At 34.9% G+C, this 15,989-nt stretch overlaps 1 protein-coding gene across 1 annotated transcript in view; it reads left to right on the forward strand.

Annotated features, from left to right (window-relative positions):
• The window catches only part of LOC103599321 (protocadherin-15), a gene marked incomplete at both ends in the record, with an annotated part of 204,472 nt that overhangs the window by 104,769 nt on the left and 83,714 nt on the right, over positions 1–15,989 (forward strand). Inside the window, one exon of the mRNA XM_008583428.1 lies at positions 15,684–15,763. Coding sequence (XP_008581650.1) covers positions 15,684–15,763 — 80 coding nt within the window. The remainder of the gene's footprint in view (positions 1–15,683; positions 15,764–15,989) is intronic.

A 15,989-nucleotide genomic window follows, 5' to 3' on the forward strand; every position in this document is an offset into this window, starting at 1 on the left:
CTGGAAAAAACCCCCCCCCCCCCCAAATGATTACCCAGGCCAAAATGTCAGTAGTGCCAAACTGAAACTCTGGCTTAAAAGAATATGTTCACCAGAGCAGTAAGATGGAATACGATATCTTTATCTTTAATGGAATTTTACGGACCACTACTGGGGGATTCTATATAATAATGAAGTTATATTTTGTAGTTATAGACAAGAACCACTTCAAACAGACCTTTATTGCTTTATTTACTGCTGTGTTTTAAAATTTCTGTCATGTCTCTTGGAAAGCCATGAAGGATTCTTTCCAGTTTTCGAAATTATAGTTAGCTGATATTTCTTGGTAGCATTTAATCCATCTTTGTGGAAATGATAGAGAACCAATTCTGTTTACTCCTTCTTATAAATGATTTTTGAACAAAATTTATGACTACAGTAGAGAGTGAGAACTTTTATTTGTTCTATTTCAGCAGGCCATTTTACAATCTAAAGAAAAGCTTACAATTTCTCAACCTGCTTGACTTTGGTTTTTCCTTTTTAATTAAACATAATTAAACCACATTGCTATTTTAAATTTAAATGACAAAAGAACTAATTTTAATTCTGGGTTTCAATATAGAATATTTGCTTGGGCAACTATTTAAAAGCTACTGTTATTTTAATAGCAGCAATCACTATTACCTTTAGTAACTTGGCGATAAATGATTCTCACTGTGTTGTTTTGTAAATAAACCTCAGTTTATTGCGTGTCCTGAAGCTGTCTTTTGCTTCACATACTGCCAGCTATTTTTGATTAAAGTTTAAGTATGCAAGTGTTATCATTTCCCTGAGATTTTGATAAATAGAAAGGAACAAAAACCATGTTACTGAGGTATACTAGACAAACAGTTAATAGGTCTTAGATATTTAGGGAAAACAATGGGAGACCGAACTGATCTTGAGAAGAGCCTACGGTGTTTCTCCACTTAACTACCAGGAATTAGTTGATTTGAAGCTAAGAAAACAAGTCATTTTAGATAAAAAATAAACCAAGAATACATGCATTAGTAGTTACTTAAGAAAACTGTAGAGTTAAATTATGTCTCTGAGTTCGAACACATTTTTTCAAGCATAGATTCACAAAATTTAATAACAGCTTTAATATACGTATATAGGAAAAAGTCTTCATCTCTGTGATTTTTCCCACTTACACACATGCTTTTCTCAGACACACACACACACACATACACACACACACACACACACACACAATATATATATATATATATTTCTGTTTTTTTTTTTTTTTCTTAAAGAAGCTCCAGATTAAAAAGCACAGATTTCAGAGACCGAGGCAGAATTATCTAGCCATAACAATTGGCTCAGCTCTTCAACAGAGTTATTTCTTATTGCTTCTTCCAGAAAAATAATCGTTCATTTTGATTTTGATAAACAAATGGCTAGAAAGAACAGCAAAATTTCATTGTCACTACAGTTATCCTACTTTAACCACTATGTGCTGAGTGATTTAGAATCAGAAGCCATCATTGTGAGTCAAGGTGAAAAATTCAAAGATGAATGCCAAAAATAGTAGGCTAAAAAGACACAGATGTTTACATTTTTCCCCCTTTTTAGTTTTATTTTTACAACTAATATGTATATATTCATAAATGTGATCATATCATACACATTATATTACTTTTTTATGCAGCTTTAACTTTTATTTTTCATCTTCGTTTTGCTCATTGGTTCCCTTTCCTCCTTTTCTTCAGTTAAATCCCCAGCCCTTCCTTTCCAGATGACCATGTTTATTTACCAGCTGGTATATGTCTTTTCATATTTTCCCCATCATGGCCATATACAATTATGTAAGGCATGTATATGTGTATGTACTCATATATGTTTACATATTCACACATAGACCATCCACACACAATACACATATAGGTGGTGTTGCCATTATCATAAATATGCAGATTTATTGCATGCTAATTTTTCTTTTGAAACAATATAAAACTTACAGAAAAGATGAAAGAATTGCACAAAATCCTTTGAGAATAAGTTACCAGCCTGATGTTCCATCACCACCAAATACTTCAATTTATAATACTTATAAAAAACCTTGTCTCTTATATAACCACAATACGACCATTAAAAATCAGGAAATATTAAAGTACTTCAAAGGATTCATGAAAAAAAATAGAATTGAAAGATGATATTTCCATGAACTGTTTGAAGTACCTTCGTAACATTAATACATTACTACAGTCTAACCATCTGACTGTATCCAATTTTCACCAAGTCTCCAAATAACAGCCTTGTTAGCAAGGTGATCCAATCCAGGCCAGGCTTGCATATTACCTTTAGTTGCTATGGAAACTAAATCTAGACTCCTTAATCTGAAACAATCCTTCCTGGACTTTCATGACCTTGACCCTTTTGAAGATTACAGGCCAGGTACTTTGTATAATTTCCCTCCATTTGCTCTGCTTGATATTTCTCCATAATTAGGTTTAAGTTATTAATTTTTTTGAATAATACTGAAGTGATTTGCATATATCTTACAGCATCCTATTGATGTACCTAGTTTTAATTTGTCCCATTACAGGAAACGTTTCTGTCCATAGCTTGATCAAAATTTGTTATTTTTGTGTGTGTGTGCCTTAAAGTACCTGCTGCTATTAGTTGAGACTATGTAAATATTCTTATCTCATTTGTTTCACCTATGATTTTTAACTTGTTAACGTTTCTCAGCTGAATTAATTATTGTGATGATAATAGAAAAAGTTTCTTTTCTCTCTCATGTATATATTCACTTATCTATTGATATCAGTATGAACTCCTAAAAAATATGAACTCATGGATTTTAATTTTATTCAAAGGATTGTAATCCATTTGTTTCAGTCAACTTGGGCTGCTATGACAAAATACTATAACATATAACAAAATAATAAAACAATATGCCTTACTGAAACATAGACTGGGTGGCTTAAACAACAGGTATTTATTTCTCATAGTTCTAGAGGCTGGGAAGTCTGAGATCAGGGTGCCAGCATGGTTGGGTTCTAGTGAGGGAACTCCTTCTTGCAGTGTCCTCACATGGGGGAGAGAGGAAGCTCTGGTGCCTCATCCACTTTTTATAAGGCACTAATCCATCATGAGACTCCACTCTTATGACCTCATCTAAACCTAGTTACCTCCCAAAGGCCCCGTTTCCTAAAGCCATCATATTGGGGGTTAGGGCTTCTCCATGTGAATTTTGGAGAAACGCAAACATTCAGTACATAATACCATTAACATCATTATTTATTTTGATGCTCAAATTATCCCAGAATTGATTTTGATGAGGCCATTCAATAAATCCTCTGTGTCGTTTTACAATATCCCATCATTCTTTGAGCTATTTTCTGGTTCAACAAGATGTTAAAGACTCATTTTATATTTTTTTCAATTTAGTCATTTATTTAAAAAGCTTGTTTTTTTTTTTTTTTTTTTTTGAGCGTAGAATGGAATTTAAACATATAGAATATAACAGTGAGGTCACGCTAATAACTCCAATTCCTATCTGACACCACAAATTTTACTCTAGCATTCTTCCTTTTTTATATTTTTAACTCTACTCTCTGCTGATGAGAAACCTGGTTCTTATATTCAGTATATTTACTTGCTAAATAAATGTTCCTGTGTACAACTAATCTCCCATGACCCCTGTACCAATACCGCCTTCACTCCACTCATGTTCTGACACCACATGCCTGCCTGCTGCATGCCAACCTAGGTGTACTCTTCACACATCATCCTGCCCAGGATCATGCAGACACCCTCCTTTCCAAGTTCAAGGACCAACACATCACACTACCTCCTGCTAAAACCATAACCCAAACCTTTGCCTTCTTCATTGCACTGGTGCTCTGGCATCTCAACAAGGACTGCTGTCCCACACACTCTTCCTATGCAACCATCATGATGACCCCATTATGCAACACTGCACAACAGATTATTCAAATGCCCTTATAACCATCTTTAGGCTTTGAAACTACACCAGACCGTCATTCCCATCCTGTTCCTCTCACAAAAACTTTGCTTACCCCCTATCAGTTCTAACATTACATTCCAGCCATCTTCAAGCCCTCCTTTGCCCCTCTTGGGTTTGGATTCCCCACACCAGGCTTCTGTGGCAAGCCCTTTCCAAGAAAGGGTCCCTTGACTCCATTTAGCTTTCAACACCCCACTCTGGCTCTGGCTGTCCACACTGGTCGCTGCCATGACTACCCCGCCCTGCCCAGATACTCTCCTTATGTGGCTCAGTCTAGGACACCCGAAATTGTACTGTTGCTGCCACCTAACCCACAGGCATGCCCTTCTCATCCTAATCAGAGTCATTACTACTACATATGACTTCCCAAAACACCTCCTCATCTTGTTCCAGACATGACCACACTTTTCTCTCTTCTACAGGCAGCTCTGAGCCTCTGTACCAGACCACAGCTCACACCTGCAATAGGTGCAGAGAGCTATCTTGCTAGGCTACATACAACGGCTTTTGAAATTAAATATTTAAAAAGAATTTCAGAAAGCAGAGAGTCAGGAAGTATACATATATTGAACATGCTAATGAAGTACAAAAGTTTAAAGTCTCTACAGCAGATAGTCAACCAGTAGTTTGGGTAACAAAGTCAATTAGGTGTATCAAGAATGATCTTTTGTTAATAAAATAGAGTAGAATAAAAGAGAATAGAAAATACCAAAATAGAAAATATCAGAATGCATTGCCTGTAGTAAGGAAATGAAAATTAATTCTATATATGCACATTTTGTTGCTAACTTTGGGGATAGGTAGATGATAGATGAGAGAGAGGAGAAAAGGAGCAAAGAAAAAAGAATGAAAGAAAGAACGAAAGAGTGAAAAAAAGAAAGTGTTCAGGTTTATAGTCAAATATATGTTTATATAAATAGTTAAGAATTTCTTGTCTTGAATAAAAAGATCTCCTGACTCTGGATTATACATTTACTTTTTTACACTTAAGGCTTCTAACCATCTAACATTTGTTTTTCTCTGTAATGAAATTTCAGATCCATTTCAATTTCTTATGGATGGATAAACTCTAGAAGCAGCACCACATATGAAAGATTTTACTTTTTCCCAACTAGTCATACAAACTACGTCATTAAAAAAAAAGTACTTTGTATAATGGATCTACTCCTGGATTTGCTATTCTATGAGTATTTTATGGACCTGCTCTAATCCTAAACCACCTGAAGCAAGTCTGTGTTTTTAATGAAAGCTTCTTGTACTTTCTCAGCTTCAGAAGCACAGAGAACTCTTCCTGTTCTATTTAGCTATTTCTTGACTTCTTCAGATCCATGAAGACCAGACTCACTCCTTTGGACTTACCTATGTTATCATTTCTCCTAGGAATACACCTATACCCGTATGCTAAGCTATTCCTAGAACTGACACTTCCTATGTTTCTCTCTGGTTTTCCTGACTGCAAGTCACAGAAGCTCATTAGCTCAAGAAAACAAGTAGATTGGAACTGAATATGGAGAGCATGGGAGCTGCATTAAGGACATCATGTCTATGGAATAATTCTTGCTTATTGTTAACAGCTTTATTAAGATATTTAGGAGTGCCATATTTAATTTCCAAGTATTGTGAGTTTCACCAATTTCTTTATGCTATTGATTTCTAATTTTATTCCATTGCTGACATAGAAAGGGAGCCCCAGACTTTTCAGCCACTGCGGCATGGAGTTGATGTGATAAGAATTGCTGTTGGCCTGCTCCTACCTGGGCAGATATGGTAGTCTTACACTGGAGCTGTGGAGTGGGGAGGAGTTGTGTTCCTGATTGGACTTACATTATTCTGTGCTGAATGGGATTTTTGGAGGGGGATGGACTGGTTGTTGCTCAAATGCCATAGACCCTCCTCACTCTTCTTACTGAGATTTAGTAAATTTTTTTGAGTAAATAAATCTCCAGCTATTGCATGCTGTTAGAACAATTTCCAGGGACTTTGATTTTTTTTAAAAAACTTTAGCACTTGTGGTTGTTTTGCTGGAAATTGATCCACAGAACTCCTCACTTTGCCATTGCAGAAGTGTCTCCATCATGTGCTTCATTCCTGCTTAGTTTTTAAATGAAAATATCAACTCCAAAAATATATATTAAGAGAATAATATATATGCTGGGCTTGTTTACTGACTTAAAGTAATATATATTATATATTAGTCCTGAATTGTGTATTTCACTGTTCAAGGGTACTTCAAAATGTTCATGGAAATATTTCTACTATCTTTTAATTCTACTTTTTGAAGTACCCTTGTATTTGTCATTTTTAGCTCCAAGTGTTTATAGCTGTTGTTATGGTCTCACCCCCCAACCCATCCCCATACTCCTACCCCATCCCCAGCCCTTCCCTGCCTTTTCAATGTATCACTTGACAAAAGGTCTAGCTATCTTTCACACATTTCTCTGTTCTTGTCTGGACATCTGTCTCCACATTTATTAAGGCCTAAAATGCAGATAGAGAGCAAGCAGAGCTAAAGTATCCAGGCAACCTTGTCAGTGAAAAGTTTTGCATCTAAGAATAGGAAAAACAATGGATCCTTAAGTGGATAGGAGAAACTGATGAATTACCTCTTTGCTGATATGAAATTATCTCACTTACCATACATTGCTTGGTCTTCCATAAGAGTGAGGACTATGGATAACAGAAATACCCTTTTTAAGAAACACTGCTTTACAAATAGGTTTTGTTCTTAAATCTGCTGTGCGTTTTCTTCTTTCTAAATATTAACACCAATAGTAAGTGTTTATTAAGTGCATACTATGAACTCAGCTGCATCTTAGACATGCACTATTTTATTTAATTACAATGACATCCTTGAGTTGAATACCATTTTACTCCAATATCACAGGTGGAGTCACTGAAACTTAAACATGTTAAGTTACTTGCCCAAAATGACATAGCTACTAAGTAACAGAGCCAGGATTCATTCCTTTTTTTCTTTGTTCTAAAGCCCAAGATCTTAACTATCAACTTAAATTAATTCCTTGAATAGAATTCTAGAGTTTCCTAAACATCTATTATCTGATTTTACATCAATTACATAAACTATATGCCCCATTATATGACTGAGAATATAGATATAATGACACATCCTCATTCAGGTGGCTAAAAGTAAGAGAATAAGGATTAGGCCCTCAATCTTATGGTTACTAGCCCTGGGTTATTTTTACAAGTGCTTAGTTAACCAGAGTACACTGAACCCTATCTAACACTTCCTTGCTTTTAATTTCACAAATGGCTCAATTTTCTCAAAGGTAGGGACTGTCTTTCATACCTTTATATGCAGGTGCTTTAAAAAATTCATGGGAAAATAGAATTGAAATATAATATGAATCTTTCCATGAACTTTTTGAAGAACTCTCTTATCATCCCTGATTCCTAGAAGTAAATATTTTGTCCAAGATGGGAGCTCAATAAATGTTATCTTTTGTTTCATTTTGGTTTTGTCTGTTGAATTCAGTATACTGTGTAACTGGTAGTTCCTAATTTGGATTCAATATTTATATCCACAGACAGTGCTGTGATGTGGGAAAGTTAAATAGACCATTAACCTCTAATAACTATGCTTATCTTGTCTAACTTTTTTAAGGTACATTGTCTGTCTACTTCACTCAATGCTGTCAAACCATTGACTATATACTTATTTCATTCTGTTTGCTTGACTGTAGTTAACTCAACTTCTTTTGAAAACTGGTTTTCATGCGCTAAAGATTATGAAGCCTAACTAGTTAGAAGAGTGAGTAGGATTTGAGGAAGGGCTTGAGAGACATTTGAAATAAAGTCCATGAATTTAAATATATGCCCTTGTAAGTCTCTGGTTTCCATAGGTCTGGAAAAAAAAAAAAAAAAAAAAAAAAAAATTGTATAATCTTGAATAAGACCATCTCACAGAAAGCTATAATCTAACTTTAAAAATGTTGCTCTGAATTCCACCTACTTGGTTTATTATCAAATGTTGAGCATTATAAACTGACCAAAGCCAAATTTCTTTCCATAATAATTAGATTCTCTCTACAATTATTGGTAGCCAAAGACGTGTAGAGTGAGCAGAGGCCTAACATTCTCTGCCACAACCTTGGTAGGGGCTTAGAAAAGTATGTCTCTGGCCAAATTATACTACATACACATGTATTTAGTAGCAAGGAAGTTTTGTCCTTTTATGTACCTTCCAACACTTTACATTTAAGTTCACTTTAGATAACTAAATAGCATTCTAGAGGCAAGACTCAGAGTAATGTTATAGTTTGAATTACACAGTACAAGACTCTGAATCACTGGGTTGAACCCCCACTTATGGAACCATTTGTGGGCACCATTTCAAACGAATAAGTGGTCTCTGGTTTTATACACTCTGCTCATATAATCCATTTTATCTTCAGCCATTCATTTTAGCAATAAATACTCATATCTGATAATAATTAAGGTAATAAGGAAATCTTTGGGTAGTTGTAGAGAAAGATAACTGAGGTATTTATAGCAGTGTGCCCTGAATGAAATGTTCTCTAATACCCTCTTTGGAATGTGTTTTGAAATAGGACATGTATTCTTCAGATGTAAAATAAGACACACACATTCACACACACACACATACACACACACGTGCACGCGCACACACACACACACACACACACACACCTCCTTTTCTATTTCAAGTTTGGAAGCAATTAAGAGAGAGATATGAAGTATGTACAATGAAGAACAAAGCATAATTTGTGTTTGCTGTAAATACAGTTGATTGAAGTACAAGAGACAACTGGGATGCTATATTTCCCTCAGTCCCTTAAATTTGCTCTCTCAGTCCTAGGAAGTGCTAAGGCACGTCCTTCAACACCCTGGGGAAAAGAATGTGTGTGTACAGAACAGAGTTAGGACTGAGTCACTTAGTCTCAGTTTATTCTCTTAATCTAATGGATCAGGAAGAAGCCAGAGTTTACTACACCTTCCCCTTCTGGAATGTGAATATTCATGCTTCTCAATGAACAAGTGAAAAGTGAGAGACCTGTAGCATTTCCTTGTCCATTTCCTGCATGATAACTTGATTTTTAAGATTGACTTTGCAGGGACTGCATTATGAATACACATTATGTTCCTACTGTGACAACTCTAAATGTTAGGATATATTAGTAAACAAAATAGACAAAAAATCTCTGCTTTTATGAAACCTCCATTCTAGTAGGGAAAGAAGAAAATTAACAAAATACATAAATAAGTTATATGGAATTTTATAAGATGATAAGAGCACTGGAAAATAATACAGGAGGAAAAGTGGAGAGGTAGTGCATGAGGAATTATAATTTAATCAGTGATAGTTTCACAGAGAAAGTGACATTAGAGCAAAGAATTGAAGAAGGTGAGAAGAGGGCAAGTCTCTGAAGTTCAGACGTGCTAGTTTGCTTGAGGAAAAGCAAAGATACTAGTTGGACTGGAGTAAAGTAATAGAGGGGAAGAGTAGTAGGAATGAAGTCATCCATCAATGGGGGAGGAGTGGATATAATTATTCTAAGAGGTATTAGGTATCACTGGAAAAATTTGAGTACAGCAGTGACATGTACAAAGTTAAAATTTTAAATTTAAATTTTCCGTATGCCACATTGAGGATAGTTTATGGAGGAAGCATGTGAGAAATTATGGAGATTAAATGATTTGCTATGTCATGGTATTTGCCATATCATGATATTTCTAGAAATGATGAGAAGTGATTTCAATATGGCTTTATTTTGGAGGTAGAAACTACATGATCTGTTCATTAATTGGATATGGGACAGGAGGTAGAAGTCAAGAATGTCTATTTAGATATAATCTGAGCAACTGGAAAGATTGAATTACCATTAACTAGAATAAAAAGTCTGCCAGAGGAAGAGTAATTCAATTTTGGTCCCATTAAATTTGAAATGGCTTCTTGACATCAGCTATGAACTAAATGTTTGTGCCCTCCCAAAATTCTTACGTTGAAATCTACATCCCCAGTGTGATAGTATTTGTAGATAGGTCCTTTGCATGATAATTAGGTCCACCCATGAGGGTGAAGTCATAAATGGTAATAGTACCATTCCAGGGAATGAAGGAAACAGAGCTCTCTGCTATCCAAAATGTGAGTAAATACTGTGAAGACAACCATCTGCAAGGCTGGAAGGGCACCCTCACCAGATGCCAGGATCTGACAGTGCCTTGTTCTTGGACTTAGCTTCCAGAGTGTGATAAAATGGTATTCCATTATTTAGCATCCTGTAGCAAAATGCAATAGAAGCTATTGATTAAGCAGTTGAGTGTAAGTTTGGGGAAGAGGTATGGGCTAGAAATACACAACTGAAGTCTTGAACATTTAAGTGCTATTTAAAACAATGAGATTGGAAAGAGATTGACAATGAGCAAAAAACAAGAAGGATAATAAACAGTGTAGAATACAACTTTAACAGGAAAGGATAGCAATTGATATAGCCTAATGCTTACGGTATGAGAGTCAAAGCTGGGAAATTTTCAGAAGAATGATCTGGAAGTGGCAATGAAAAACAAGCGAGCTACTATGAGGCTCACCACTTAGAAATGATGTAGGGGAATTAGGCTTTTCATGGAGAGCTTGGTTTGGGTTCAAGCAAGAAAGTGAAGGGAACGTTGAGAGAAGTTTAGGATATAGTGGGTTTTGCTTGCGATGGAAAATGAGTTCCAGAGGGCAGAGTGTTTGAATTATGCTTCTATAGTTAATAGTGTGTAGACTCTGACAAATTCTTTAACTTTTTAAGCTTAGATTTTATCATCTGTAAAAAAGGGATCATGGTGCTCACCAGATAAGATTGTTTTGAGGTTTAAATGAGATTTGGTATGTAAAGTGCCTAATACATAATAGGGATAAAAGTGGTAACTGTCATTATTTGAATGGGTTACTCTGAATATTTGTATTAATTCTAAGTTTATTTTGTTGATTGTTCCTTGAGTCCTGGATGAAATTAGAACTGCAGGCCCATTTTAGAATGGATTAAATCCCTTTGTGTCTCAAGGTTACCCACTTTTGCAACAAAAGTTTTGGAGACTGGACTTTCCATAGATTCTCCCTAAATCTAGCCAAAGTCCAGGTACGTTTGCTTATAAAGTTTTCTTAATTTACAGAAATTTCTGTGAATGGAAAGTCATTTCTGACACAGCCAGCAGAGATTCTGCTATGCACTCCTAACATAAAGCATTTTATTTGGCCTCTTGAACAAAAGATGATTAATCAATACCAACATTGAAAGAAAAGTTTAGGTGTTTGGAGTCCTATGACCTTTTCATATGTCATTTCCCAACATCTTTGAATTTTGAATCATATGTATATTTTTGTCATTCTATATTTAGCTAAATTTCCATGTTTAGATATGTTATATTTGCATATTATGTATTATATTATTTACTTTTTTTGAATATTGATTAAACTGACTTTTTTTAAATGAACTTATTTCAAAAATGAAATGTCATATCCAATTTATGAATGACAAAGTGACATAGTTGACATAAATAGAATTATGCATTAATTAACATTTAATTATATTCATAAATATTAACATTTTGTTTAAAGGGCCAACAATTTAACACCAGTAGTGCACAAACACATATTTTTGGAAACTCTATTGTACCAAATTGAAAGCTTCAGTTCTTGCTCTCAAGTGGTTTAATAACATAAATCAGAACTTGTTCGCCTAAGTGAGAAAAGAAAAGATCATCTAAATCCATTGACTTTTACCTATTTTAGAATACCTAAGGGTAGGTGCTTTGTCTTGATGTCCTGTGAAATGTATAGAATCATTCTGTGAGCATAAAGTGCGCTCTACCAGATGGCATTTGATGGCTGTGTTCATCTTTAACATGAACAGAATTTTTAGAGAAAATTTGTTTTTGTTTTCAAAATTTCCATTTTCCATTGTCTAAGAACATTGCATTCTTGTATATATACTTTTGTGCTCCTATTGGTGCTTTTGAAAAATCACTGACTCAAATTCAAATGCAGTACATAACTTAAGTAGACTAGAAAAAGTAGTTGCTTTGACTTTTAAAGGTATTATTTGTCCTTCAAGCAAAAATTAAAGGAAAGACTAACTATAACCTCAATCATGTTGTTACACATTTATCAGCAAACCAATAGCTAAATTCCATTACTTGCCAGCTAATTCAGTTATTTAACCTGCGGCTTTTAAATGGTCAAACAAAGTTAAGGAGTGGGCTGGCTGGTTAGCTCTGTTGGCTAGAGCACAGCCTTATAACACCACTGTCACGGGTTCTGATCCCCATACTGGCCAGTTTCCCCCCACAAAAAATCTTAAAAAATACTGAACAGCTAGTCTTCCACTTGCTAAACTTCCTCCTGTTCCTCATACTCATTAGGCAAGTTTCCACCTCATGGCCTTTTCACTTGCTATGCTCTCCACCTGGAATGTTCTTCCCCACGTGACTCTCACCTTTTGCAAAGGTTTGCCAAAATTTCGCTTTTTCAGTACAGTTGTCCTGATCACTTCTATAAAAGCGCACATCTTCACCCTGCCCTCACTATATGTTCATTGTGAGTTATTTTATATTTTAGCAACACTTATAAGGATCTGATAAAAATATATGTGAATAAATTATTTCATTTCTTTCTTTTTCTCCCCCATGGCAATGTAAGCCTTATAAGGGCAGGATTTTTGTCACTGCTGAAGGTCCAGTACTTAATACAGTGTAGATGTTAAATAAATAGTTGTTGAATTAATGAGTGAATACAGTAAGTATCATTATTATTATTATCTTCATTTTGTACTTAGGTACCTTGCCTAATAGGAAATGGTACATCTGGGTCTGGAACTTAAGTAGCCTGTTCCAGACACTCCCTGGTAAACTCCATGATAAGCCCAAAGAAAATAACTGCTATCCTGCTATTGTACTTCTCTAAGACCTTGAAGAAGGGGCTTCAATTTGATTCGATTTATCAAACATGAAGATATAAGAAATGTTTTTGCACCAAGGAAGAGTAGTTCCTGTCTGTTATATTATTGAAAACATTAAATCACACTATCTCTTTTTTCAAGATGAATCAGTGATTATTATCTCTAGATAATAATTAAGTTTATTTAATAATTAATAATTCATTTAATTAAGTAAACTATAGAGAACTCTAATAGGAATGGTGGTGGAAATAGAAATATAATTGCAGTCTTTCACATTTTCTGTTTACCAATAACGCTACTGTAAGGCTTAAACGAGGCAAGGCATGCACAATTTTAATGTAGTTTCTGACATAGAGTAAGCAGTTCTTTTGAGATGTTTGGTTAAACTCATATGTAGAAAAATATTTTAAAATTTATGCATATAGAAATATATTTAGTGCACATATACCCACATAATCAAATCTTAATTCTTGTAAGCATTTTAGTGATAAAATATAGTCTCTAGATACAGTGTAATCCTGGGTTTCTTCAAAAAGTTCACTATCAGAATTTGTAGTTCCATTATATCTAGCAAAGAACAGAAAACAAGAGGGAATTATCAAGAATCTACTATCAATCTTATTGTGTGCATTTGTAAAATTGTGTGTATGTAAATGAAATAGGCTTTACCCAAAAGAAATAAAACCCCTGACTGGTTAAAATGGTCATTTTGTCTGTTTTGTTAAAATTTGACTGTAGTGAGGGCACAAGGGAAAAAACAGGCCTGCTAGTAAAATGGGTATTACTGTAATCCAAGAGGAAGATGGTAGGAAGGAATTCAGATGCAGCCAGTTACAGCAACTATTTGAGGTTGATCCAGTGAGATTTGCTGATGGGTTACATTGGATAGTAAGAGTAAGCAACGGGAGTCAAGATACAAAGCCTGAGAAAGTAGGACGAAGGAGTTGATATTTGTAGAGTTCATGAAGCTTGTGAAAGCAACAGGTTGTTTTGTCTTTTTCATGGTGGATTGGGGTTGGGAGGAGATCAGGACTTGGGGTTTTAACATTTTAAATTAGGGACGCTTATTATTTATCTAACTGGGGATTCAAGTAGGCAATTGGGTATAAGTCTGAAACTCAGGGGAAAGGGCTGGCCTGGAGATATGAGAATGCGATTCTTCAGCAGGCAGATAGTATTTAACACTGAACTATTGGATGAAGTTATAAAATACAGGAAGTTCAAGGAGCAACCTTTGGAGCAATCCAATGTAAAAAAGCCTTAAAAATCAGGAAAAATCAGCAAAGGAAAATGAGAAGATTTTCCAATAATGTGGGATTAAAAGCAGGAGAATATAATGTCGAGGGAGCCATGTGAAGAAAGTATTTCATGCATGGGGCACTTTTGTGAGGCACAGATTAAATAAATACTCCTGCAACACTTTTCTCACAGAACCTGACATGTAGTAAATATTCAGTAGTTTATTACTAACTGAGTCGTTACTTTCAGTTGTCCCTGGACTCTGGGTTTATGTGGTCCAAGAGAGGCTTCTGGCCACCAATCCATTGTGGTAGCTAATAAGGATGTTCAATGACCAGGGCTATGTAATCTATGTCAAAGCCATCCAATCTACTGGTAGAAACAGTACCCTCCTGCCCATCTGGACATGAGATTTCACACTTAGGTTCTTATGGCAAGGACAGTTACTGTCCAGTTATCTAAAGGAACCCTCACAACTACCCCTTTCTTAGGTCCTGCCATCTCCAGGGCTTTGCCTGTCAATGGAGAGACTGTTGTTTCTGGCAGGCCAGTAACCTATAAGTAAACTTAATCTAGCCCTTTATCAGATATTTCCTCTACTCCTAGTGTCATCCTTAGGAAGATCCCTCTGACATCATATCCCTCCCACAGCATTCAGATTTTTTTTTTTTTTCATCTGTGTCTTCCATAAGTGGATTCAATGACTCATTGGAAAAGGAAATTATTGGATGTTTTTGGAGGTCAAACCCCAGACTCCAGTGCCACAAAGTAGGATGTATGTCTTTATTTTGGGCAAGAAAAACCCAGAACTCAATATCAGAAGCTGTAGGTTTTGTTTTCTCTGGCTTTAGCAAGAGAGAGAAGAAAACACCAACAAAAAAGGTCAATATTTATATAAAGCTTGCAATGTACCAGATGTTATTCTACATGTCTTGACATAAATTATTTCAACTAAACCACTCAACATCTATTAACATTTGTAATTTTATAGTCCTTACTTTATAAATGAAGGAATTGAGAAATAATCACAATTGGTAAATGGAGCCCAATTTTGAATTCAGTCATTCTGGCTCCAAGATTCAGTATTCTTAACCAGAAAGTTTTGCTGATTTGAATTATTATCTTGATATATTCTAAACAAAACAAAACAATATGCTTAAAACCTTTTGCTATTGTAAACATTTATGTAGAGTTTAACATATTTGTTTAAATTATCGAGATAGACTCATATAAAATTAAATACAATGTAAAATAAAATTAATTACATTACATTTAATAAATAGAGCTTGGGAAAACCATTACTGTATTTCTCCACCAGCTAAGATTATGTGTATATTCAAAAATGCCAGGATCAAATATGAAATTCTTTATTTTTTATCTTGCCATTAGGCCATGCTTTTATCTTTATTTTTTAAGAGTATCATGGATATTCTGTGCTGTTAGTTTCAAGTTTCTGTATTACTCTGTACTGAATAGAAGCCACATCAATTACTTGACAACTGAATTATATTTTATCTCTGAAGGCAACTGATCGAGAGGGAGATCCAATAACATATGCCATTGAGAATGGAGATCCTCAGCGAGTTTTTAATCTTTCAGAAACGTAAGTTAAAAATGATTTCTAATTTGATTTTTTTTCTCTTTTTAAATGTTAAACAATGTATTGTTAGCAAAAGAACAGACTTCTAATCAGAGGCTTTCAGCTGTTTGTAGTTTTATTTTACCTTTTTTTTTTTTTTCTATGAATGTTAATGAGAGCTGGGAGATAATTCTGAACCTGGAAATCTTACCCGGGAGACTATTTATTTATTTTAAACATTTTTACTTGG

This window comes from Galeopterus variegatus, unplaced genomic scaffold (genome assembly GCF_000696425.1).
Source record: "Galeopterus variegatus unplaced genomic scaffold, G_variegatus-3.0.2 Scaffold2913, whole genome shotgun sequence".
Taxonomy (NCBI): domain Eukaryota; kingdom Metazoa; phylum Chordata; class Mammalia; order Dermoptera; family Cynocephalidae; genus Galeopterus; species Galeopterus variegatus.